Source organism: Phaseolus vulgaris, chromosome 8, assembly GCF_000499845.2.
Source record: "Phaseolus vulgaris cultivar G19833 chromosome 8, P. vulgaris v2.0, whole genome shotgun sequence".
NCBI lineage: Eukaryota > Viridiplantae > Streptophyta > Magnoliopsida > Fabales > Fabaceae > Phaseolus > Phaseolus vulgaris.
Window position 1 is genome coordinate 28,376,544 of NC_023752.2, and position 23,940 is coordinate 28,400,483.

Genomic DNA, 23,940 nt, shown 5'->3' on the forward strand with positions numbered 1-23,940 from the left:
AGAACAACAAATCTAGTAGACAAAAATCCAAAAAAAGAAGCAGAAGATTATGGAGTATTTATTATTTTTATATTTATTATTATAATGTATTATAAAGTAATTCAATTTAAAAGAATATTGAAAAGTGTATTAACAAGGTTTAAACATTGTTAATATAAGTGATGATATTTGTAAAAGAGAACATTTTTACACACTTGAACCGATCGATGTTGCAAATTGGAACCCATTCCACTAGGATTAGGGTTTTAGTTCCACTTCCCTAGTCAAAACCCCAGAAGAAGAGACAGCCAAAAACCCTCCACCCGCCATGGCACGCTTGTCCCGGTCCTCCGCACCGCGCCTCCTTTACGCGCTCTGCTCCACCGCGTCGCAGTCACCGGCGGCGTTCCTCCTGGGCGGTTCCTTCCAGCTCCGGCAGTTTTCGGCCGGTAACGCGGCGCGTGCGAAGGCGGAGAAGGATCCCTGGTGGAAAGAGTCGATGGAGCGGCTCCGCAACATCGGTATCTCGGCGCACATCGACTCCGGGAAGACGACGCTGACGGAGCGGGTTCTGTACTACACGGGTCGAATCCACGAGATCCACGAGGTGAGGGGCAGGGATGGCGTTGGCGCCAAGATGGACTCCATGGACTTGGAGAGGGAGAAGGGAATCACAATTCAGTCTGCTGCCACCTTCTGCACTTGGAAGGACTATAAGGTTTGACTTTGTTGCTGTAAACGTTACCGTCTGTTGAATTGAAGTAGTTAAACAAAGTTGGGAGAGTTTGCTATGCTCTTTGATTTCTAATTGAATTGAATTGGATTGAATTTTGAGGTGCTGTTAGTGAGGTTTTGAAGAAATAGGAGGAATTTGGACTATATGGTAACAAAGGCCTGATTGGATATATTTTTACAATAAGAACTTCTAGAATAAAAAAAATAGAAGGAAAAATTAAAATTAGTTTCTCCATAAGTTCAAATTAGCTTATGCATAAGCTAATTTGTAGAAGTTCTCACATATAGCTTCTTTCAATATTTTTAACCTGTGGGTAAGCTAATTTTAGCTTTTGGAGAACTTAATTTTCTTCTTGTTTTTCTTTGTTAGAAGTCCTTGTATGGAAAAGTTTTTTTTTTTTTTTTTTCTGTTTTAATTTGAATGCATATACAGTGTAAAAATATTTAGAACGTCATACAATTGCAGATTGTATAGCGGTGTTCACTTTTACAATAACTAATGGTTTAAGATTCTGATTGATTGAAAAAGTGTACAAATTATTATGGTGATAATGTTTAAAATTAAGTTTCTTTATTATTTCTGATAAAATTGGAAGAGATGAAGAGTTTGTGACGTTAGTTGAGTTCAAATTGAATTTAATTTTGAACTATTGAGAAAAAAATAAAAATAAAGGGAGAATTTGGATTTCTCCATTTGAGTGCTGCTGTTGCTACTAATTTTATTATCAATATTAATTATTATGATTACTTATCAAGTTTTAATGAATTTTGAGGTGGTGGTAGTGAGGTTTTGAGGTAACAGGAATCAGAGTTTGGAATTTGGGCGTTGTTGTTATTATCAATATCAGTGTTAGTTGTGGTTATGATTAGTGATTAATTATGAAATATAAAAGATTGAAGAGTTACTCTGTCTCTGGTCGTGCATGACTAAAATGAGTGGGGAATATAGTGAAACCAAAAAATGGTGTTAAACTAAAGCAAATTGTATCCTGAAGTCAATCAGAAATGTTGAAAGTTTGATGGACAACTTGTTTTTCTTGCTTGTAGTATGCCTAGAAGGTAACTGATATATTCTTCTAGCCATTTGAGAAAACGTCTTTGTTTTTCCCTCTTTGTCTTGCATATAATTTATATTTAAAATCCTGGGAAATGTGTTGTTGCAGATTAACATTATTGACACACCTGGTCATGTTGATTTTACCATTGAGGTTGAGAGGGCTTTGCGTGTCCTTGATGGTGCCATTCTCGTTCTTTGTAGTGTTGGTGGGGTGCAAAGTCAGTCCATTACTGTTGATCGGCAAATGAGAAGATATGACGTTCCAAGACTTGCATTTATCAACAAACTTGATCGGATGGGAGCTGATCCATGGAAAGTGTTAAATCAGGTGTCTTTGAGATTTATGGAAGTCATTGTAGACAACACTATCGTTGTTTATGTACCATGTACACAATTTTAGTTATTCCCCTTGTTAGAGATATGAATTGATTATGTTAGGGATATTATTTGCTTATATTAAATTGGGAGATATGATTTGATAGAGAAATATTTTACCAAATATTTCCCATTATTAGATGTTGATTTTTGTTAATTATTTATCGTATCTCTTTTTTCATTATAAATAAGAATACTCATGTGTGTACCCAACACTGAATTCATTTCATTCCTTCTCGGTTTCTCCCTTCTCAACATGGTACCACGGGGGTACCATCCTCCGTGACCTTATCCTTCCAAGAACACCCCTTTCACTGTACCAGTGGCATTTGAGAAAGTGGGTCTTTTGAAAAAGTTGATTTTCAAATTCTTTCAAAGCTGTTTCTTTATAAACATTGGTCATAATTAAAAATCATCTGTGACTCTGTTTTTGTAAGCGGAGGCTATTCTATCTTAATATTGATTTTAGCATTATGCAAGTCATAAACTATTAATTTTAGTTTTATAATTTATTGACCTCTGGTATCTATTTTATACTAACCCTGTGTATTTTAAAAATTCTCTCAGCCTTATTTGATTTAAAATAGTTACCTTTCTGACAGCATTTTTTGTTGTTTTATTTATTTTTCAGGCTAGATCTAAGCTTCGACATCATAGTGCTGCAATCCAAGTTCCAATAGGTTTGGAAGAAGATTTTAAAGGACTTATTGATCTTGTGCAGTTAAAGGCCTACTATTTTCATGGTTCAAGTGGGTATGTTTCAAAACCTTCTGCATTTTGTGTTCCTATGATGAAGTCTCCTCTGGCATTATTCTTTTGCTTTACACTATTGCTGCTTATTGCAGTGAAAAAGTTGTTGCTGAAGACGTGCCTGCAGATATGGAAGCATTTGTGGCAGAAAAAAGACGTGAACTTATAGAAACTGTTTCAGAAGTTGACGATAAACTTGCTGAAGCTTTTCTTGGCGATGAGACCATATCAGCTGCTGATCTTCAGGTGTAGAACAATTATTTTTTTCATAGTATTTTTTGTTAAATATTTGATTCATTGAGTTGCAAATCATATTTATTCTACTAAGCTTTATCAGTTAGTTTCCTAGCCTGTTGTCTGAAAATATGGAGGACCTTGGACTGTTTGATAAGGTGATCGTGACAACTCTACTCTTCAAACCATAAAACTACAATAGGGACCAAAGGAGTAGTTGGCTGCACCCACTAACTTGTCACATGAATCAAGGGAATAGTGGTGGTGAAGTTGATGCAGAAGGTGGCATTAGGGGTAGCGCTATAGGTCGTACACACTGTTACAATGAAGATATGAGCTTAGGAGGTTAGATATTTAGATAAGATATTAAAGTAAGAGATTAAGTGTGGATAAATTTAGCACCCAAATATATATGGTAAAAATTGAGTCTGGTAGAATGCGTATAAGTTGACTCATTTATTTTCAATAAATATTTCACCCTAGCAGAGACATGCAGCGATTCTCTCTTTTGTCTTACAGTTTTTCCCCTAGCACATATCTCTCAATGTCAAAAATATTATTATCATTTAATTTTTTATTTATTGTTTATTTATAAAATTTATAAATGCATCAATTTTTAGTGGTTCTAGAAACTATTATTGTTAAACACATTATAAAATTTAAAAATTGTCATTTAATTTATATTTTATTCTACATATCTCTCTTTCCAAACACATATTCTAGAAATATTTAGGGTGTTACAAATAGCACCTTGTTAGCCTCTATCCATATCCTCCCTCAATATTTTATTTTTGAATAGTTTTATTATTGTGATTAATATTTTTGTGTGTAGGAAGCAGTTCGTAGGGCTACCTTAGCACAGAAATTTATACCAGTATTCATGGGTAGTGCTTTCAAAAACAAGGTAATCATTGAATTACTTTCCATTTGTATTTTTTTTCTGCCATAAAATGATGGAAATAATTACTTTCAGTTTGTATATTGATGCAATAGTCATTACCTTCTTTATTCCCTCCTCTTTATCTAGTTAATTCAGTGTTATTTTTTTGCCATGAGTTGACTTAATGTTGTGATTTTGGTCTAAATTAGTTTGGGTCTGTATAAGATGTTATGTTTGTAATTGAGGACTTGTTTTGGAAAACACCTTAATTAAGGGCACATATAAGTTGTTATATATTTTATTATTTCTATCTTGTATAAAGCTGAATACAAAGGGAGCCTTTATAGAAGCTACCCTTGAAAGCAAAAAGACCAAAACCCCCAAAACAGATTTACCGAAGGGGACAACTGGAAATAACAAACCAGAGAGGGAAACAATGTAACAGAAATATACAGAGAGAAAATAATTTATCTTATTTACTTTTATTCTAATAAAACAGAGTACAACTTTTTTCATATAAGTTGTAAGTTGTTTCCATAAACTATTCTTGGTAGCTTACTGAAATGAGCTAAATTTAACGAGTTGACATATCATTAGCTATTTTATATGTTTTTCCAAATGCATATACTAGTAATTATGTCACAAGTCCCGATAAGTTGCAAATAAGCTCTTTCAAATGCACCTTGAATCCATTTGAAGCTGTCTTGCCAGCAACCTAGTGTGATACTCATACAACTACCCTACTGGTGAGTGTGTATGTATGATCCATCATAAATGTCATGCAACATTGGGCTTTTTGGGTCTGATAACATTTCAGACCAAGGCCTAATATAAACTCTAATTACCTTATGACCTTAGTAATTAATAATATTATTTTTTAAATTAGCTATTATATAAATCATTCCTTTGCAGTGGTTTTGCAGTGGAATGTTTGTAGTCACATTACATTATCCTCCTCTTTTCTGAACATCTCTGATCTCCTATCTATTTATTTTTTGAAAGCTTGGAAGATTTTTTTTTTCTTTATGATGGCTTTGTTTTGTTCCAGAAATTCTCTGATACATTTTTGTTTGTTTGCCTTTTGTTAATATTCCCCTTTTGCATTTATCTATGCTAACTCAAGTACAATGTTGCTTGTATTGCTCTCTTATTATGTAACATAATGAACATTCTTTATGCTTTCTCTTAAATCGATACTCGATATTGATTGTTTAAATGATGAATATTTTGATTATCTATTCAATTCCCATGCATTCAAGATTTCATCGTACTCATGACTTGTTAGTGTTGTTACCTTCCATCTCAGTTTTAATTTTCTGTTGCTGGTACAGGGGGTGCAGCCACTTCTGGATGGTGTACTTAACTATTTGCCATGTCCAATTGAAGTTAGTAATTATGCCCTTGACCAAACCAAGAATGAAGACAAGGTACCTGATTCATTGAAAGTTGGTCTGTCTTGGTTTAATAGAATGTAGTTATTTGTGATTGTCATATATTTCAAATTAAGTTTTAATTGAAAGGCCATATTTTTGAATCATGAATTATAGATGTACTATTGAAATGATAAAATTTGCTTTGAATGTGTTCTATGTAATGAAACGTAACTCCATTCAAATAGTTAAAAAGTATGAATAGTAACATTAATGCATGCATTTAATCTTTAATAAAGAAACATAATAATGCGTGGATTGTAATATTTTATGTTACTAGCCAAGAAGAAATACAACACCAAAATAAAAATTGACATAACTGAGATTTATATCATGGTAGTAGTCAAATTGCTTTAGAGTTTTAAAATATAACTCACTACCTTTTAAAAGAAGACTAAATTAAAAATGTTTAGGATCCTCTTGATAAAAAAATTCTTTTTCAACAGAAATTAAGGTCTATAATTTCAGGATATAGTTGGGTATTGGAGGTGAGGTATGGTAACAAGGTTGGCTGTATGTGAGCTGGGAAAGAGTTTAAATTTAACAGAAGCAAATTTTACTCTGAGGGTGTGCCAAATCTCACCTAACTCTTCGTAGGGTTAGAGGATACAATTGTCATAGTGACAGCTGCGTAAATAACTGAACAGAAAAACAACTAACTGAACCACTGTCAAGTGATAGCTGTGTTACAAACTAATTGAATAACAACCCAAAAGTTAGTTGGAGAACTTCTCTTTTATGAAATATGCACACACCAGGCTTTGATGCAACCTGCTTGTATTCTTTCCATAACATTTGCTGAATGAAATAACATTTGTGGATAATATGACTGATTCCTGCAAACTCATGATCTGGAGATTTACAGTCATATCGGTTTGTGATATGCCTGCATGTTTCAGTTACTTTTTCTTATCTTGCTTGTTATTGGGTCATTGTAATTTTCTATTTTTATTTAGGTTGAGTTGCCTGGAAGTCCTGACGGGCCACTTGTGGCATTGGCTTTCAAGTTGGAGGAAGGGCGGTTTGGTCAGTTAACATATCTAAGGTACCTGTCACAGTAGGAGGCTCTTAACCCATTTCAAACCATTTTTCAGCTTATCGTCTGTTTTCAATTTATGTTAACCTACATTATATATAAGTTAATTGTCCTTGTTTTTTTGGCTGAAGAATATATGAGGGAGTAATTCGGAAGGGTGATTTTATTGTTAATGTAAACACTGGCAAGAGAATCAAGGTAATTTTATAGCTCTTCACTGTTCTAGCTTGAGCATTTCTAAGTCTTCATCATGAGTGTTTTGCCCTGTGAACCTGATTTTCTGTCTCTATGTCCTATATTCATGTTTTGTTTTTTCTCTCCTCGTGTTCATTTCCATTCTAAAAATAGGTACAAGTCCATTGAGTATTTTATTCAAGATATTTTTTGAAGACCATTCTACAATAGTATTAGTTCAAATATTTTTTGTTGTTTCAAAATATTACTTTATTTTAATTTTAAAGGAAATCCTGTTAGTTCATGGTTTTAAATCTTAAAGACTAAGTGCATGGATTGAAACTTTTACTAGATACTGTCATACTAGCATTATGGACTAATTTTTGAAGGAACTCATCCTACACAGGAAGGTATTTTATTGAATTTAACCACACATCTTACAATGAACCTCCCTGCATGTTCTTGTTCGAGGATGTTTGGATTTCTCTTCCTTTTTTCTCGGATTTTTTTTTGTATGTCCAAAGACAGGCAATTAATAAGTGGTCTGTATTAGAGATCCTTGAAAAACTAAGCAGTGCAACAAATATTGGTCCTTGCCTTAGTTTTTATATGAGGCAGGATACATAATAAAATGCAGTACAGTATCTTATTAGTAAGATTAGGTGCATGTCTCTTTTCTTGCATTGCATTTCAAGACTATTGTGAAATTGTGTCTGAATCCTTTCTTCTATCTAATGTAGGTTCCACGCTTGGTTCGGATGCATTCTGATGAGATGGAGGTTTGTTTTCAAAGTTTCAGTATTCCTATTGAATTGAATGCTCCTGGAAAAGTTTTTATTTATTTATTTATTGAACATAGACTGGTGGGGTTTTGTCACTTGTCTCTTGGCCATTTTCTAACAAGTTCTAATTGGGTTTTCTAACAATCTGCTGCAGGACATTCAAGAGGCTCATGCTGGGCAAATAGTTGCTGTATTTGGTGTTGATTGTGCATCAGGTTATTCTTTTATCTTTGGTTTAACCTATACATTTCTTAAATTTATATTGCTCCTGTTTTGTAATTTATTTTTGCTAGGTGTTTGCCAAATCTTTTGATGGTGCTTTATATATCATCAAATCATCATTAAAAGAGGGATTATATTTTTATCGGAGAATAAATTTCACCTGTAAGGATGAAAAAAAAACTGAAAAAATGCAACACATGTATTGTGAAAGAAGAGTAAAGTGACAGAATTGATGAAAAACTGAGATCTTTCTAGCTTGCATACTGAAATAAACTTTTGCATCCCCATTCTCTGTAATGATGAAAAGATCTCCACTGGATGCCCATAAGCAATACCCAATCTCATGACATGGTAAGACCAGGAGGTGTCCTTAACATATTGGCGGTGTTCTCTAACAATGTACAATAGAACACTGTAAACCACACACCACAAATCTAATTCTGGCCCTTACTCTTGTTATAGCCATACAGTCTTTGAAATGTATTAAAATGAAAGTACGCATTTCCACCAATAATACCTATCAAATAGCAGTAGTTTTCAGTTCTAGATTGCTGATAAATTCCACGGTGCTTGACAACTTTGACATTTTTACTACTTTTAATTGATTGATAGTTATTAAATTAGTAAATATTGAATTTGATAAGAGTTTTCACTTTGACCTTTGTGTTGAATCACCTTGTGTGTCTGCCCCTGTCAGCCGAATGCAGAATGATACAATATAGAATTACATGTTTAATCACTTTCTCTATATGCTACTCCATTTATTCTTTTTGTATCATTTTTTCCCTTTTTTGTGGGAATCTATCGTCTACATCATTGAATATTAGTTAGCAGTGTTTTTTTAACTAAATCTTCTAGTGTTTTTTGGATTATATAAGCTGAAGATGTGTTGTTGGGGCTGTCTCTTTCCATTCATTATTAATTTCTGGCTGTATTTTTGTTTCATTTTGAATATATTTGCTTAACATTTGTCTTGGTTATCAGGAGATACTTTTACCGATGGTTCAGTTAAGTACACAATGACTTCTATGAATGTTCCTGAGCCAGTGATGTCGTTAGCTGTTCAGCCGGTATCTAAAGATTCTGGCGGACAAGTGAGTAATGTATTTTATGTAACACATCAACCCCCTGTTCCAGCTTTGAGGTTTATCACATGATTGGTTTTCCCGTTGAATTTCTTATAGTTTTCGAAAGCTTTGAATCGGTTCCAAAGGGAAGATCCTACTTTTCGTGTTGGCTTGGACCCGGAGAGTGGGCAGGTTATCTTTAATTCTTTTATCCTTCTCTTTCAAGTAGCAATGACATTATTCTCATCTTGATATTAGTAAACTTCTGTTGTTAGACAATCATTTCTGGAATGGGAGAATTGCATTTAGATATCTATGTTGAACGCATAAGGAGAGAGTACAAGGTACCATTTTCCTCCACATTGCTTTCTTGTTGATGCTGTCCAAATATTTGCTTTTTCTGCTGTTTAATATTTGTATTTACCTGTTAAGGTTGATGCTTCAGTTGGAAAGCCCCGTGTTAACTTCAGAGAAACTGTTACTCAACGTGCTGATTTTGATTATTTGCATAAGAAGCAAAGTGGAGGGCAAGGTCAATATGGTCGGGTAATTGGGTAGGTATTGATTCAACATTGCTGTTTTGTTTTATGTAAATATTATCTGTTTTCAGATAAATTTATTTACGCACGTTGGGCCAGTATTCCATATATTCCCAACTTCTAACATGTGTTTGAACTTTGAACTCTTTTTGGCTAACTTTATTATTCTTTGTTCCTTTTTCATGCACTCATTAAAATTGTAAAATAGTTATTGAGGGATTATAAATTTTAAACAGGGATTTTCTTAGTCAGATATGCCCCTTTTGTATAAACAAAACACCCTTAGTCCCTAGCACAATAAGTTCCCTCTGACAATTTAAAATCATGAGTATACTTGCAAACTCGTATGACTCAATGAGTTTGGAGGAGAAGGTGAGGTGACTTGCACGGCAGATCGTGACCTGCCCGAATTGGAGCAAGTAGGTGTGCTGCCAGGTGAATCGGAGGATCGTTGGACTGTCTTCTCCTACTTGTATCCTTTTCTGCTATGGTGGTTTAGTAAGCAAATAAAAAAGAACCCCAAAAAACCAACTCCCGAAATAAACCCACAAGCATCGCTGGCCACCGCTCGCACTCTCCACCATTGTTTTTGCCACCACTCTCTTGCTTGTCGCCGCTTGTCGACCAGCTCGCTCTCACTTCCGTTGTTCCTCTCTGTTCTCTGTTTATATTTTTAATCTGTTCTGCTCCTTGCTGCCTTGTTTTATAATGGCATAAAGCAGTTACAATTTTATATTAGTTATTTTATGCATGACCATTTTATGAATTATGAACCTATTTTTATTTGTGTTATGTATTGAATATTATTTTTCATATACTAGTAACTCTTACGAGTTGAGTTACGAACCTCGAGTTTAACAACATTGCCCTCTTAGCTTCTCTATGGTGCTTGCTTATTTTTGAGTTATTATTGGCTTGGATTTTTAGAAAATGTCAAATTGTGCTCATTTGGTGTTGATTTCTATTTATCTTGTGTCAAGATTGTTAAACTATATGAAAGAGTGAGACATTGAGTTGAAACCTTATAGTTTATGATACATAATGTATTATTTATATTAAGAAAAAACTATCAGTAAATACAATAAATAGAATATATTTAATAATAAATATATGATACAAGAATAAATAAAAATGTTTTTAATGATATATATTTTTATTATACAGGAACCGCTTCTTATTTTTATAATTATGACAAAGATATTTGGAAAATGTCTTAAACTCAGCTCATGTGCTCCTTTCTTGTTTAAAGAAATCACCACATAAAAAAACTTATGAATTATTATTGTGAATCTTAATACAAGTATAATTGAATATTTTTTAACATGTAGACTCTTGTATTTACTGTACTGTCCCTGCGTTGTATAAATAAGTTTTTTATGCTGATAATTTTTGAAGTGATATATCCCACTTTTACCTGTTTGCTTTAGTCTATGTAGTTGGTTTTACGACAATATTGTATCCTTTAAATTTGTTGGGGGCTTTTGATTTGTTAACGGGTTCACAAAATTCTTCAGTATGTGGTTCTGGTAATGGGTATGTGACCCAATGTTGTTAAAATCGCGAGTATACTTACATACTTGCACGATTCAGCGAGTTTGGATGGCAGATCAAAATCAGAGGGGATTGAAGGAACGCAGAATCTCCTCAATCCTCTACTCGCCTCGTGAACGACCATTTTTGGTTATAAAAATTAAAGAAATCACCACATAAAAAAACTTATGAATTATTATTGTGAATCTTAATACAAGTATAATTGAATATTTTTTAACATGTAGACTCTTGTATTTACTGTACTGTCCCTGCGTTGTATAAATAAGTTTTTTATGCTGATAATTTTTGAAGTGATATATCCCACTTTTACCTGTTTGCTTTAGTCTATGTAGTTGGTTTTACGACAATATTGTATCCTTTAAATTTGTTGGGGGCTTTTGATTTGTTAACGGGTTCACAAAATTCTTCAGTATGTGGTTCTGGTAATGGGTATGTGACCCAATGTTGTTAAAATCGCGAGTATACTTACATACTTGCACGATTCAGCGAGTTTGGATGGCAGATCAAAATCAGAGGGGATTGAAGGAACGCAGAATCTCCTCAATCCTCTACTCGCCTCGTGAACGACCATTTTTGGTTAAAAAAATGATGCTTTGCTGCCCCATTGGTCCAAAATAAGGCCCAAAATGTGATGCTCTGTTAGGTTAGTAAGAAATCTGAAACGAAATCCACGAACCTTCAGTTGCTCTTACTGCTGCTGCGCGTCTCTGTTTATTTTTCTAATGTGTTTTGCTCCTTGCTGCCTTGTTTTATAATGGCAGAAAGCGGTGCTGCCTTGTTTTATAATGCATCAAGCAGTGACGATTTTCTAATATGAAGGATTTATTTTTATTTGTGTTATGTATTGAATATTATTTTTCATATACTAGTAACTCTTACTAGTTGAGTTACGATTCTCGAGTTATGATTTTTTATCTCCTTTTAGATCTTCTTACTAACAACATTGATGTGACCTTACAAAGTATTGGTATGAGGGGATATAGATAGTCGATAGGCAATTTGAATTTACAAATTAGTACAACCAACTTTTTTATCATCTTAATAGTTATAAATTATATACATAAAGTATTATTATAAAGAGAAGTGCTCATTGCTCTTAAATGGTGGTGCCATGGTGAATGTTTTTGCCAATTGCCTGGTGCAATTTGTGAAGGGAGGCCCACTATGGCTGTGCCATAGGCTACAATGGCATGTTTGTATGACAGAGTTTTGTCTTCCACCATCTGCCATTAATAAGGTAACATTGAAAGTACTGTACAGAGCTCTATAGCAGCACTCTTCAAGAAAACAAAATAGCAGCATTTACTTTCAGCTTCCATTCCCATCTTCTTTTACTATGCCTAGCCTAACCACTGCCCTGCCTTACACCTTTCTCTTTCCACTGCCTGCCATCTTTCCCATTCATGAACAATTCGGTTAACAATCTTTTTCACTCAACGACGAATTTGGACACCTCAGTTGACAAACCACAGATTGGTATTCACTAATCAATACATGGTTCTCTACTGGCCTGAGCCGATTATGTTTCTTTGGGCCTTATTATTTATAACTAAATTCCTTCCTGGTCTAACATCCAATACTTCCTTTTGTTCTGTATGTCTATTCTCTTTCAATACATTATTGACTTGCAAAAAATAAACATGGTTTAAAAGGAGGGCATTTAAATTGAAACTTGTAATCTTTGTTTATGTATTTTTTTCAGATGTGAGTGACAATACTTGTGATGTGAGGCTTGTGTAAAAAGATTGGATTCTCATTCCATAAGATGAGCAGTCAAAATATTTATATCATGATATCATAATGTGGTAAAATAATTGTCACGGTAGTACACAATGCTCAAGAATTGCTCTTGGCAAATGTGGCCAACAAATTGCATCAATTGGGACTGTGTTGTAGACTATGTTCATGCTTGATATGAATTATTTCCTACTTGCTTGGCACCTAATTTTATCTTGTACATATTTTACCTTTTTCTTGTGAGCTTTGAATGAGTCTATATTATACTTGTGATATATTACTTAGAAAAAACTGTGTTTCTCGGTAAATATACTTAAATATAATTTAGAACATCTGCATGGAATTGGAAAGTCTGTTTATGATGTTTTACACATGAACAGATTGTTGATATATGTTATGTTTGGTAAATTCTTATAACTTTTCAATTTTGTAGAAACTATTTGTGGTTCCATTTCTTCTGTGATCCCCCATATATTTCTTGATGTGTACTCTATTCAACGTATTTGCAGGTATATTGAACCACTCCCTGCAGGGTCATCAACTAAGTTTGAATTTGAAAACATGCTTGTTGGTCAAGCTATTCCATCAAATTTTGTCCCCGCAATTGAGAAGGGTTTCAAAGAAGCTGCCAATTCGTGAGTACAATACTAATGTTTGCGTAATCATGTATTCTAAGGTCTAACTTCAAAGATCATTTGTGATTTGTCATGTGTGTTGTCCTCTATCAAATAACAATCTACATTTTTGTTTGGTTTAACACAATTTGGTCCTTCTTGTATGATTAAACATATATTTGTTATGGCAACTCAATTTCTCTCTTCCATACAGTGGTGCCTTAATTGGACATCCAGTTGAAAATCTCCGAGTTGTCTTGACAGATGGTGCTGCTCATGCTGTTGATTCCAGTGAACTTGCGTTTAAATTGGCTTCTATCTATGCTTTTAGACAGGTCCTTCCATTTCTGTTATCCATATTTCTTTATAAATAACAATTCACACATTCTCCCTGTAATCATCTGTTGATTTCTTCCCATGCGATGGTATGAATCTTTGATAATTCATAGTGTCATATTTTGTAACAGTGTTATGCAACTTCCAGACCAGTAATATTAGAACCTGTTATGCTTGTTGAGCTGAAAGTACCAACAGAATTTCAGGGAGCTGTTGCTGGTGACATCAACAAGTGAGGGTTATACTTTTTTTAATGGATAGTGTGGTAAATTTTCAGAATTCTGACATACTTTTGTAACTCATGTAAAGGAGAAAAGGTGTAATTGTTGGAAATGACCAGGAAGGAGATGATTCTGTCATTACTGCTCACGTAAGTACCTCACATGTCTCTTTAAAAGTATTTTTGCTTTTAACTACTTTGTAGTTAGGTATTGTTGACCAATGGAGAAACATCAGTAGCCTTATCCCACTAGATGAGTACATGGATCACATTTTCAGGAATATTATTCACCATGAAATTTCTTTTAATAATTTCATCTAGTGTCCTTGATTGCATTTATCCCTTTTCACATGGTGCGAACTACTATCCTTATTTGTCCCTTTAGTCTCCTTTGCACATCTTTAATAACTTTTTTGTCATCTTTTTCTTGGATAAGTCTCACACCAACATCTATCATAAGATACAATAATTTTGTTTCTTGTCCATCTTAATTTATTGGTTTTTGCTACTTTCACTCGTGTGCATTGGAAATATTCTTCTTGAACTTAATTTATTTTCTTAGAGTTGTTCTTTTGAATGGGGATTTGTCCTGCTCTTTCTAATCACAATTTGAAGGAAAACCAATGAATACAATACGTTCAAAATCCTGATAATTTTCTTTGATAGTTTATTATCATTAAAACTTGATCTTAGAAAGGGCTTGACTTCAACAATATTTTCTTAGATACCAAAATCTCATTCAATATCTTAGTAAGCTAAATAATTTTCTGTTTTCCTACACATTTTTAAATGTCAATAGGAATATCACTGGGATTAGTGTTGTTAAAATTGTGAGTATACTCGCATACCCCATGATTTAGCGAGTTTGGAGGACAAGTCGAGTTAACTTTGAAGGAAGATTGGAATAGGAAGGGAACAAAGCAAATTGTCGCGCGGCTCGTTGGATCAGAGGATGGCCATAACTTATTGGTGGATCGGAAGTGAACAACCATTATTGGTAAAAGAAAAATGGTGCTTCGCGGCACGCTGGCGTAAAACATTCCAAAACGTGATGCTGTGTTAGGTTAGTAAGAAATCCCAAAACAAAACCCACAAACCTTCACTCGCTCTCGCCACCACTTGCCCCTGCTACTGTCGCTGTCGTGCTCACCACTGTCACTAGCGTTGCACTTCGCAATCGGGTTCGCAGTTGCACTCGTGTTTGCTACTTCTCAAAGCTGTCCTATCCGCATCTGCCTTTGTTTGCTATCACTTGCTCTATCTGCTCTTCGTCAATGCTTGTGCTTGTCGCTGTTGTTGCCGCTCGCTTCGCTCTCGATCATTGTTCTCCTTGTTTATCTTTTATGTGTTTTTCTCTTCTCTTCTATTGTTGGGTGGGTGCCTTGTTTTATAATGGCAACAAGCCTTGGATAGTTTAATTGTATTAAACATCTATGAATTTATTAGTTGTTTTATGCATCAACATTTTATGAATTATGAACCATTATGAACCTGTAATCTTATGAGTTGAGTCTTTTATCTCCTTTCTGATCCTCGAGTTTAACAACATTGATTGAGACTGATAGTCTTACCATTATCCATCCTCCTCAAGGCTTAATTCAGTTCTCTATCTTGAATTCTTTTATGGTAACCTAAACTTTGTTTGTCTTTTGGATTTCTTACTCTTCAGTAATACAAGCTGATTCTTGCTCATCATGAAAAAACTTATAGAAGTAGGTTTCCCATCTCTTTTTGTTATCGTGCTATATAGCCAATTTTTTCTTCATCCACAATACGTTTTACTTCGCATCTCTTGATTTCCTACCCTATTTTTGACAATAAATTTTGTTCCAGGATCTTGGTAAGACATCTTGAAAGCTTTAGATTGTGCTTCTCATATCTTTTTTTTGTTTCATTTACTTTAGAAAAATACAAAAGAATGAGGAATGAATGAGAGTGATTTTCCCTCTCTTAGGTTCTCATATTATAATAACTTTTTGGGGATAACGGGTACAATGTATGAGAGAAGAGAAAAGGGTAGGAAAATACATATCTAGGAACTAGGTACAATACAACACATCACAGATCAGCTTTCAATAATTTCTACTTAAGACAACTTTTCTAACACTCCCCTTCAAGCTGGAACATACAAAGTGTATGTGCCAAGCTTGGAACAAATAAACTCAACCCGAGCTCCTCTTAAAGGTTTTGTGAATATATATGCAAGTTGATTATTTGATTTGACAAACTGAATGCAGATTGCTTTGGACAACAACTTTTCTCTAATAAAATGACAATCAATTTTTGTGTTTATTCCTCTAATTAAATAATGGAATGGAAACAATGTGGAGAGCAACTTGGTTATCACAATACATCTCCATTTGTTGAATCTCACAAATTTAATTTTTAGAGGAATTGACTTACCCATATAAACTCATAAGTGAAGAATACCATTGTCCTATAGGTTCAATAGGCAATAACATTTTGTTTCTTGCTTTTCCAAGAGATAATATTTCTCTAAAGAAAACACGATATCTTGTAGTAAAGCGTCTCTCCATAGGAGAACCAACCCAATTGCCATCACAATCTCTAGAGATTTGTGTCTTTCATCTTCTTAAAGTAGTTCTTGTGTGGAGCCTTTTTGAGATCCCTTAGAATGCGAATGACAACATTCCAATGATCAACACAAGGATTCTGCTTGAATTGACTCAACACCAATTTGCAAAGACATATCTAGTCTTGTAATGGTAAGTAGAGGTGGCGATGCGGGTGGGCCCGCCTCGTGCAAGGAGTGTGGGTTCATTTCATTGACCCGCCCTACATAAGAGGTAACCCACGGGCATGTGGGCCAGCTCGCAAAATTGTTTTATTTTTCAAAACTTAAAATGTTTCATTAATTATAAAAAACTTATTCCTACTACTGAAAAATTAGATTTTTATCCCCGTTTCAATTCATTCAATTAAGATAAAAATACAAATTTAAGTATGAGGGTTATTAGAAGGTTTGATTTAAAATAATTAAAATTTTACTTTGCATTTATTTTTCCTATATATGTATGTAAATGTATAAGAATATCTTATCAAAGTTTTGTTATAAAATATTTTAATGAAAATGACTAATTTTTTAACTATTCTATTGAAATCTCTATATTATTTTTTTTATTAACAAATTTTAAATATAAGACTTTACTTAAAACTAAATTCACTGCCACTCTTCATACTAAATCCATGGCTCAACTAAAGGCCTGGTCCTGGGTAACCTCTAAAGTCCCTTGTGCTTGTTTTTCCTTTTTTGACTGGTGTCTGATTTCCCTAGTTTGTATGTATTCGATTAAACATAAGTGATTTATATAGGTTGGTCAATCTGTATTTGTTCTAGTAGGAAGTTAGTGACAAACTTCTGGGAAGAGGGGTTGTTCGTTTCTGTGCGATTTTGTACATGGGTTGGATCACCCTTAAAGTGGTTCTTATTTATTTATTTTTTATTGTTGATAAAAAAAAACTAACTCATTTAAATGATTAAAGTATTTTTTTATAGTAGATTAAATTCAATGTGTTTAAATAAAATAAAATAAATGTTACACCGCAATAATGGGCGAATGAAGTGTGATTTTTTTTACAAAAAAAATTAAATAATTTTTTTATTTATGTGGGTCAACGTGCCAACGTGCGCCGTCCCGCTGTTGGCCTGTGTGGGTTGCAGGTTATGCAGGGCGGGTCAGCGGGCTAGATTAGTAGGCCTACTTCGCGATTTTTGGTAGCAGGCTGTGGGCCGGCCCATATGGCCTGCTCCGCATTGCCATCCGTAATGGTAAGACAAATAAGTTTACCAACCAGTCTTCTATAATGCTTCTCCCTGTTCTATCATTAATTTCTGATTTGGATCCATAGGACAATCCACCGAGTTAATATCAATCATACTGATCTCTTAAAGGATGTAAAGAGCATACTTCCTTTGAGAGATTACAACTCTTTCCTTTGATTGGGCTACTTCTATGCCAAAAAAATATTTGAGACTTCCAAGATCCTTGGTCAAAAAACGATTGCATGTGTATTCTTTTAATTGAGATATTTTAGTAGCATCATTCCCGGTAGTGACTATATTGTAAATATACACTATTAAGTGCACACATTTTCCATGGGAGGTGTGACAAACATAATGATTTACCTCATTGCATTCCAACCCAAATTCTTGAACATTGTGGCTAAACTTTTCAAACAAAGCATGTGCAAATTATTTTAGATCATAGAAAGAGTGGTGCAACTTACAAAACCAACCAAACCATACTCCCCTTAAGAGACAAACCCAAGAGGAAAAGAAACTAACTTTGATGCCATAGAAGACCCAATGACAACCACTTATCTAAGAGGAACTAGCTCCAATGTTTTGTTATGTTCAAGAGGCTGCATTTAAGTGATCATGGCTTGTCGCCATCCAAGAAGATCAAGTGCTTATGTCACAATTGTTAAAAATAGTAATAGATTTTCCATGGGAGGTGTGACAACAAAGAACATAATGATTTGCCTTGGTGTGTTCCAACCCAAATTCTTGAATAATGTGGCTAAACTTGCCTAACCAAGCATGTGAAGATTGTTTGAGATCATAGGAAGAGTGGTGCAACTTACAAACCCAACCAAACCATACTCCCCTGAAGCAACAAACCCAAGAGGAAGAGAAACTAACTTTAATGCCATAGAAGACCCAATGACAACCACTTGTCTAAGAGGAACTAGCTCCAATGTTTTATTATGTTCAAGAGCCTGCATTTAAGTGATCATGGCTTGTCGCCATCCAAGAAGATCAAGTGCTTATGTCACAACTGTTAGAAATAGTAATAGATTTTCCATGGGAGGTGTGACAACAAAGAACATAATGATTTGCCTTGGTGTGTTCCAACCCAAATTCTTGAATAATGTGGCTAAACTTGCCGAACCAAGCATGTGAAGATTGTTTGAGATCATTGGAAGAGTGGTGCAACTTACAAACCATACTCCCCTTAAGCAACAAACCCCTTAAGAAACTAACTTTAATGCCATAGAAGACCCAATGACAACCACTTGTCTAAGAGGAACTAGCTCCAACGTTTTGTTATGTTCAAGAGCCTACATTTCAGTGATCATGGCTCGTCGCCATCCAAGAATATCATGTGCTTGTGTCACAATTGTTAGAAACAGTAATAGAAGAGATAGAAGAAATGGAGACAGAATAGGAAGGAAACAACCCGTGGTAGCTAGGACATTATAAATAGGATGAGGATTCCGGGTAGAGCAAGTACCTTTGCAAATGACAATGAGCAAACTTCAGTCATGATGAGCAGGAGCAATGGTATTAAGTGATGATCAAGAAGGACCTGTTACTCACCGTGGACTAGGCATTTGGTTCCTGTGTTGATAGGTAGTAAGTGGTGGTGACAATGGTTTAGGAGGATTATGAACGGTATTTTGGTTGTTAGCCGTAGAAGAAATGAAAAAATCATATTTTGGTTGTTAGCCGTAGGATATGTTAGAAATAATTAGTATCCTATTTAGAACGAGGAAAGATGGGAGTGTTAAAAACGACATTGGTAGACATATAGTAGGGGTGGAAATGCAGGTGACCCGCCTTGTGTTTGGCTTGCAAAATGCGGGTCAGGTTGGCCCACCCTGCGTAAGGAGTTAGGTTTATTTCTCTGGCTCGTCCCGCATAAGAGGTAGGTCGCGGGCTAGTCTGTGTAAGATTTTTTTTTTTAAATTTAAATTTCATTAATTATAAAAAAAATCTATTTCTACTACTAACAAATTAGAATTTCATCATTGTTTCAATTCATTCAATTAAGGTCAAAATATATGAGGGTTGTTAGAAGGCTTGATTAAAAATAATTTAATTTTTTTTTTCATCTATTTTCTTGCTATATGTATCTAAATGTATTAGAGTATCTTATCAAAGTTTTGTCACAAAATATTTTAGTGAAGATGACTAATTTTTAACTAGTATCTTATTGAAATCTTTTTTTTTTAATTTTTTAAATATAAGACTTTCCTTAAAATTAGAATCATTGTCACTCTTAATATTAACTTCTTTAGATGATTAAAATAAAACATTTATTTTTTTATTACATTAAATTTAATTTGTTTAAAATAAAATAAAATAAAGGTTACACAACAATAATGAGTGAGATATGATTTTTTTTTGCAGAAAAATAAAATAATTATTCTTTATTTAGGTGGGTGAACGAGTCAACCGCTCGTCCCATAGTTGGCCTGTGCAAGCTGCAGGTTAAATGGGTTGGGCCTAAGCGGGTTTGTGGGCTAGATTAGTGAGGCTGACCAATGCTTTTTGGTACTGGGCTACGATCTAGCCCACATGGTCCGTCCCGCATTGCCCTCACTAACATATAGTTGGTACATCGATATCCTTTTTTAAGTCAAGAATAACCTAAGAGGACACGCTCGATGGCTCTAGTTGAGAGTTTATCTAAACTCCTGAAGACATATCATGGACAAAAGATACATAATTGAAAATAGATGGAGAAATATGAGAGAGAGGTTCCTTTGCAAATAGAATGGAGTAGGGATCTTTATTGCCAAAAGGAATTTTGTTAATGAGAAAATAGATTGTTAGGATGGAATCACCCGAATAATGAACATGCATATTTGCATCAAACAATAAGGTGCGAATAGTTTCAACTGTGTCTATTTTTTCCTTTTTGCTATACAATTTTGCTAAGCTAGATTGATGCAAAATCTCGTGCTTAAAGAGTTGAGATAAATTAGAGGAAAAGTATTCTTTTGCATTATCGCTTAGTAAGATTTTGATTATTTTTCCAATTTGGTTTATGATTTCACTAAGGAAAAACATAAAAATAGACAAAAGTTCAGAATGATCTTTCATTAGATAAATCCAAGTACATCAAGAAAACTGATCAATGAATGTAACAAAATATCTAAAATCAAAAGATGGCACACAACTTGACCCCCAAATGTCATAATGGATGATAGAAAAAGCAGAGTTACATCTAGAATTAGAATGTTTAGGAAAAAAAGACTTGGCATGTTTTTCTAATTGACATGTTTTCCTAAGATTATTGTAAAGTTCAACGATTTACCTATTTGACTCAAAGAAATGAGACTATAGGGACTAGCTGGAATAGAAAGAATAAAAGTTAAGTTTAAAGGTTGACCAATTCCTTCGAAAGCTATTTCAGATTCGTTGGCTAGGATTATGAAATGATGTGCTTTAGGAAAGGAGAGAGAAGAGAATAGATAGATATTGCCGGAAATAAGATTAAATGCACCTAACTCAATTATCCATGGATTTTGACTCATACATTGTTAAATGTGAGTTGTTGACAAACTGGAAGTTGTAGATGATTGTGCTAAGTTGTTGGATTTCAACCTCATATTCCTGATATTGTTCATTAGAGAACTTTGGCTCAAAACCTTTAGATATGGACTTTGATATTAAATGATAAGCTACCAAAAACTCTGGGAACCCACCCTCAAAACATACCTTCTAAGGAGAGATATCCAAACAGTTGAATAGTTCAACGGATATCCCTTACTACCAGATGGACATGTGCCCCCATGACACCCAAGTCTCTTCCACCACACACTTTCATTCTACAACTTAGAATCCTTATCTTGGTCTAAAACATTTTGATTCACCCAAAACTTCATTAACAACTTTCTTATCATTGTGATTCCTTGCAAATGATGTTTAGCACTTTTGATTAATTACCTTAGAATAATTTCTTAAATTCAAATGTTTATCCCAATGTTTCTAAAATTGAATAATGCGGTGTCTAATTCCTTGGCTTTTCTCCAACACATTTAGTTCTTCAAGACACATAATCCTCTCAATCATGGACTTTTTAAGTATCTGTTGGAGCAGGGTAATGAATATTTTAATATTGGATGGAAAGGAAGCATAAACTTATATTTCTCAAGCGAGAAGTTTTTTTTTATGATGGCCATTCACCTTGTGCTAACACTTATATCGTTTGGAATGTTTACATACATATGCATTGTTAGTGTACATGGCCATGAATGTTAACATGTTTTGGTGGCATCAAGAATCACGTAAGACCCTGGAGCACGCTTCAGTAAAATACGACTTTGGTTCTTGATATGATTCTAGATGATCCCCTCTGAAATCTAAATATGCCAACTAGCCGTGATAGTTTCTAACATGAAGCCTCGATACTATTAATTAGTTGCTTTATCTTTAAACTACAGTTGAGAGCATTCTCTAATGTATAGATTCAATTATGAGGTTAACGGGGCCATTCGGAAAAAATTGTTATTTCCGAAGATTGTACGTCTCCTTTACAATGATTATTTACTGGTTTTATTTGATATATTATGTTTGTTTGAAATATATATGTAGTGTGTGAACCTATAGTCATAACTTTCATTTGTCATGGCTAAATAGGTTGTTATTAATTATTTCAGGTCCCTCTTAACAATATGTTTGGGTACTCGACAGCTCTTCGCTCAATGACACAGGTGAATAAGACGTGACTCGAGAATATTTCATGTTTTAATGTTAATTTATATTTGATTTTTAATTTCCCGTTGTTTCTTTAATAACTGCAGGGTAAAGGTGAATTCACAATGGAGTACAAGGAACATTCATCAGTTTCTAATGATGTACAGACGCAATTGATAAACGCGTACAAGGGCAACAAGGCAGCTGAATAATCAGCTTTTGTCGATGTGCACGGTCAAAATATTTATGACAATCATTTATCCAAAAAGCTGGACAATAATATATAGATAAGGTTTGTTTCATTTTATTTGGCTTAACCAATTTTGGAAAGGAAATAAAAGTTGCTGTAATTGTGATCCGGTAGTTAAATGGTACTGTACTTGTAGATGAGGATGAAGATGCTCGTATTTGAGCTATTAGATATGTAATTTTATGTTCATTCCATTCCCGAATTTTGTACTAGTTACCAATTTGGTTTTAGGGAAGGAGTTGGAGAGGGAACGAAACAGTGGGGTGGTCCCAGAAAAAAGAAACCCTTTTACCAGTGATATTTTTGGGAGCCTGGCCTTTAATTTTATTTTTAATGTTTTAGTAAGAAGTTCAAATGTTTGGTTAGATTAATTTTATTATTAGTATTATTATAAATTGTTTTGATACAATTTATTTATTCTTTTCACTCGTAAGCAATCAGGCCAATTTTTTATTTCTTTCCCTTCAATGTAAATCTTTCTTTGTCTTCCTGTTACATCGCATCGTGTTGGCTTGTAAATTTAGAAGTGTAGATCAAGTTTGCCAAGCCCCATGTTACGTATTAAAGGAATGAAGCCAGGTAGATTGATTTTTTCCCTTGTAGAAAATAAATAGTAGGAAATGAACACGTGGATGTAGAATTTTAGGTTGTATGTTATATGTAAGATTTCAGGATCAATGCTACTTTATTTTAGAACCTTATTCCATAACAATAAATGTTATCATGAGATGTAATAGAAAACCTCTCAGAGTCAACTGTACTCTATTTCAGAATTCAGAATACTCATTCTGAAATGATAAAGGTGATTACTAGGTATTACGAAAGATCAATTTCCCAACGAATTCAATGATCTTGTCGAGAAGACTGTGTTGGTGGTTTGAGGTAAAATATGAGGTGTGTTGTATTGTTTTGGGTTGGGTATGGTAGTGTGTGTTTCTAGAAATGGTTCTAAGAATAAAAGTTCTGGAATTGGTATTCCAGAATGGAAATATAAATTCCGGCATTGAAAATCTGTAAGGGAAGAAAGCACTCCAGAATGGAAAGTTATTCTTTAGGATGAGGTTTTCGGAAGCGAAAAAATCCATTCTGGAATGGATATTTCGAAATGCAAAGTTGTTTTTTCAGAATAAGCATTTTGGAAGAGAAAATATCTCTTAGGGATCATTTTGGTAATTTGGATGCAGGAATAAGAATGATGGGGTGTATGAAGAAACACTCCAAGACTCAACTCGCCAGCCCTGACAATAGTAAAAAACCAAAAACATATTTCGACATAATCCAAGAACATGTGAATCATTACAGAATCCTCATACTGTAAGGTTGCTGAATTTGTTCTCATTTATTTTTGAAACACCCTGTACTGACATTTAACAACAATAATGAGGATTTCGATGAAGTGTAGAATTATTTCTAGTAAGGTCTTTCTGGAACTGATAAAATTTTTGTAGGATGCAGTAGTTTAAGGTTAGAAAATTATATATGAAAAACTTCCATTTTTCACCTTTTGCGGGTGCTGGCTGAGATTC

General features: G+C 34.2%; 1 protein-coding gene across 1 annotated transcript; it reads left to right on the forward strand.

The window, feature by feature from the left end:
* On the forward strand, positions 1 to 22,779 carry LOC137823598 (elongation factor G-1, mitochondrial). Its single transcript, XM_068628801.1, has 20 exons — positions 1 to 697; positions 1,878 to 2,099; positions 2,778 to 2,899; positions 2,992 to 3,142; positions 3,963 to 4,034; positions 5,342 to 5,437; positions 6,397 to 6,485; positions 6,608 to 6,674; positions 7,391 to 7,429; positions 7,587 to 7,647; positions 8,639 to 8,748; positions 8,839 to 8,913; positions 8,997 to 9,065; positions 9,154 to 9,275; positions 13,058 to 13,183; positions 13,377 to 13,497; positions 13,630 to 13,730; positions 13,808 to 13,868; positions 22,128 to 22,181; positions 22,272 to 22,779. The coding sequence occupies exons 1-20, from the start codon at positions 308 to 310 to the stop codon at positions 22,374 to 22,376; spliced, it is 2,253 nt and encodes a 750-aa protein (XP_068484902.1). The 5' UTR covers positions 1 to 307; the 3' UTR covers positions 22,377 to 22,779.
* The last annotated feature ends 1,161 nt before the right edge of the window (positions 22,780 to 23,940 follow it).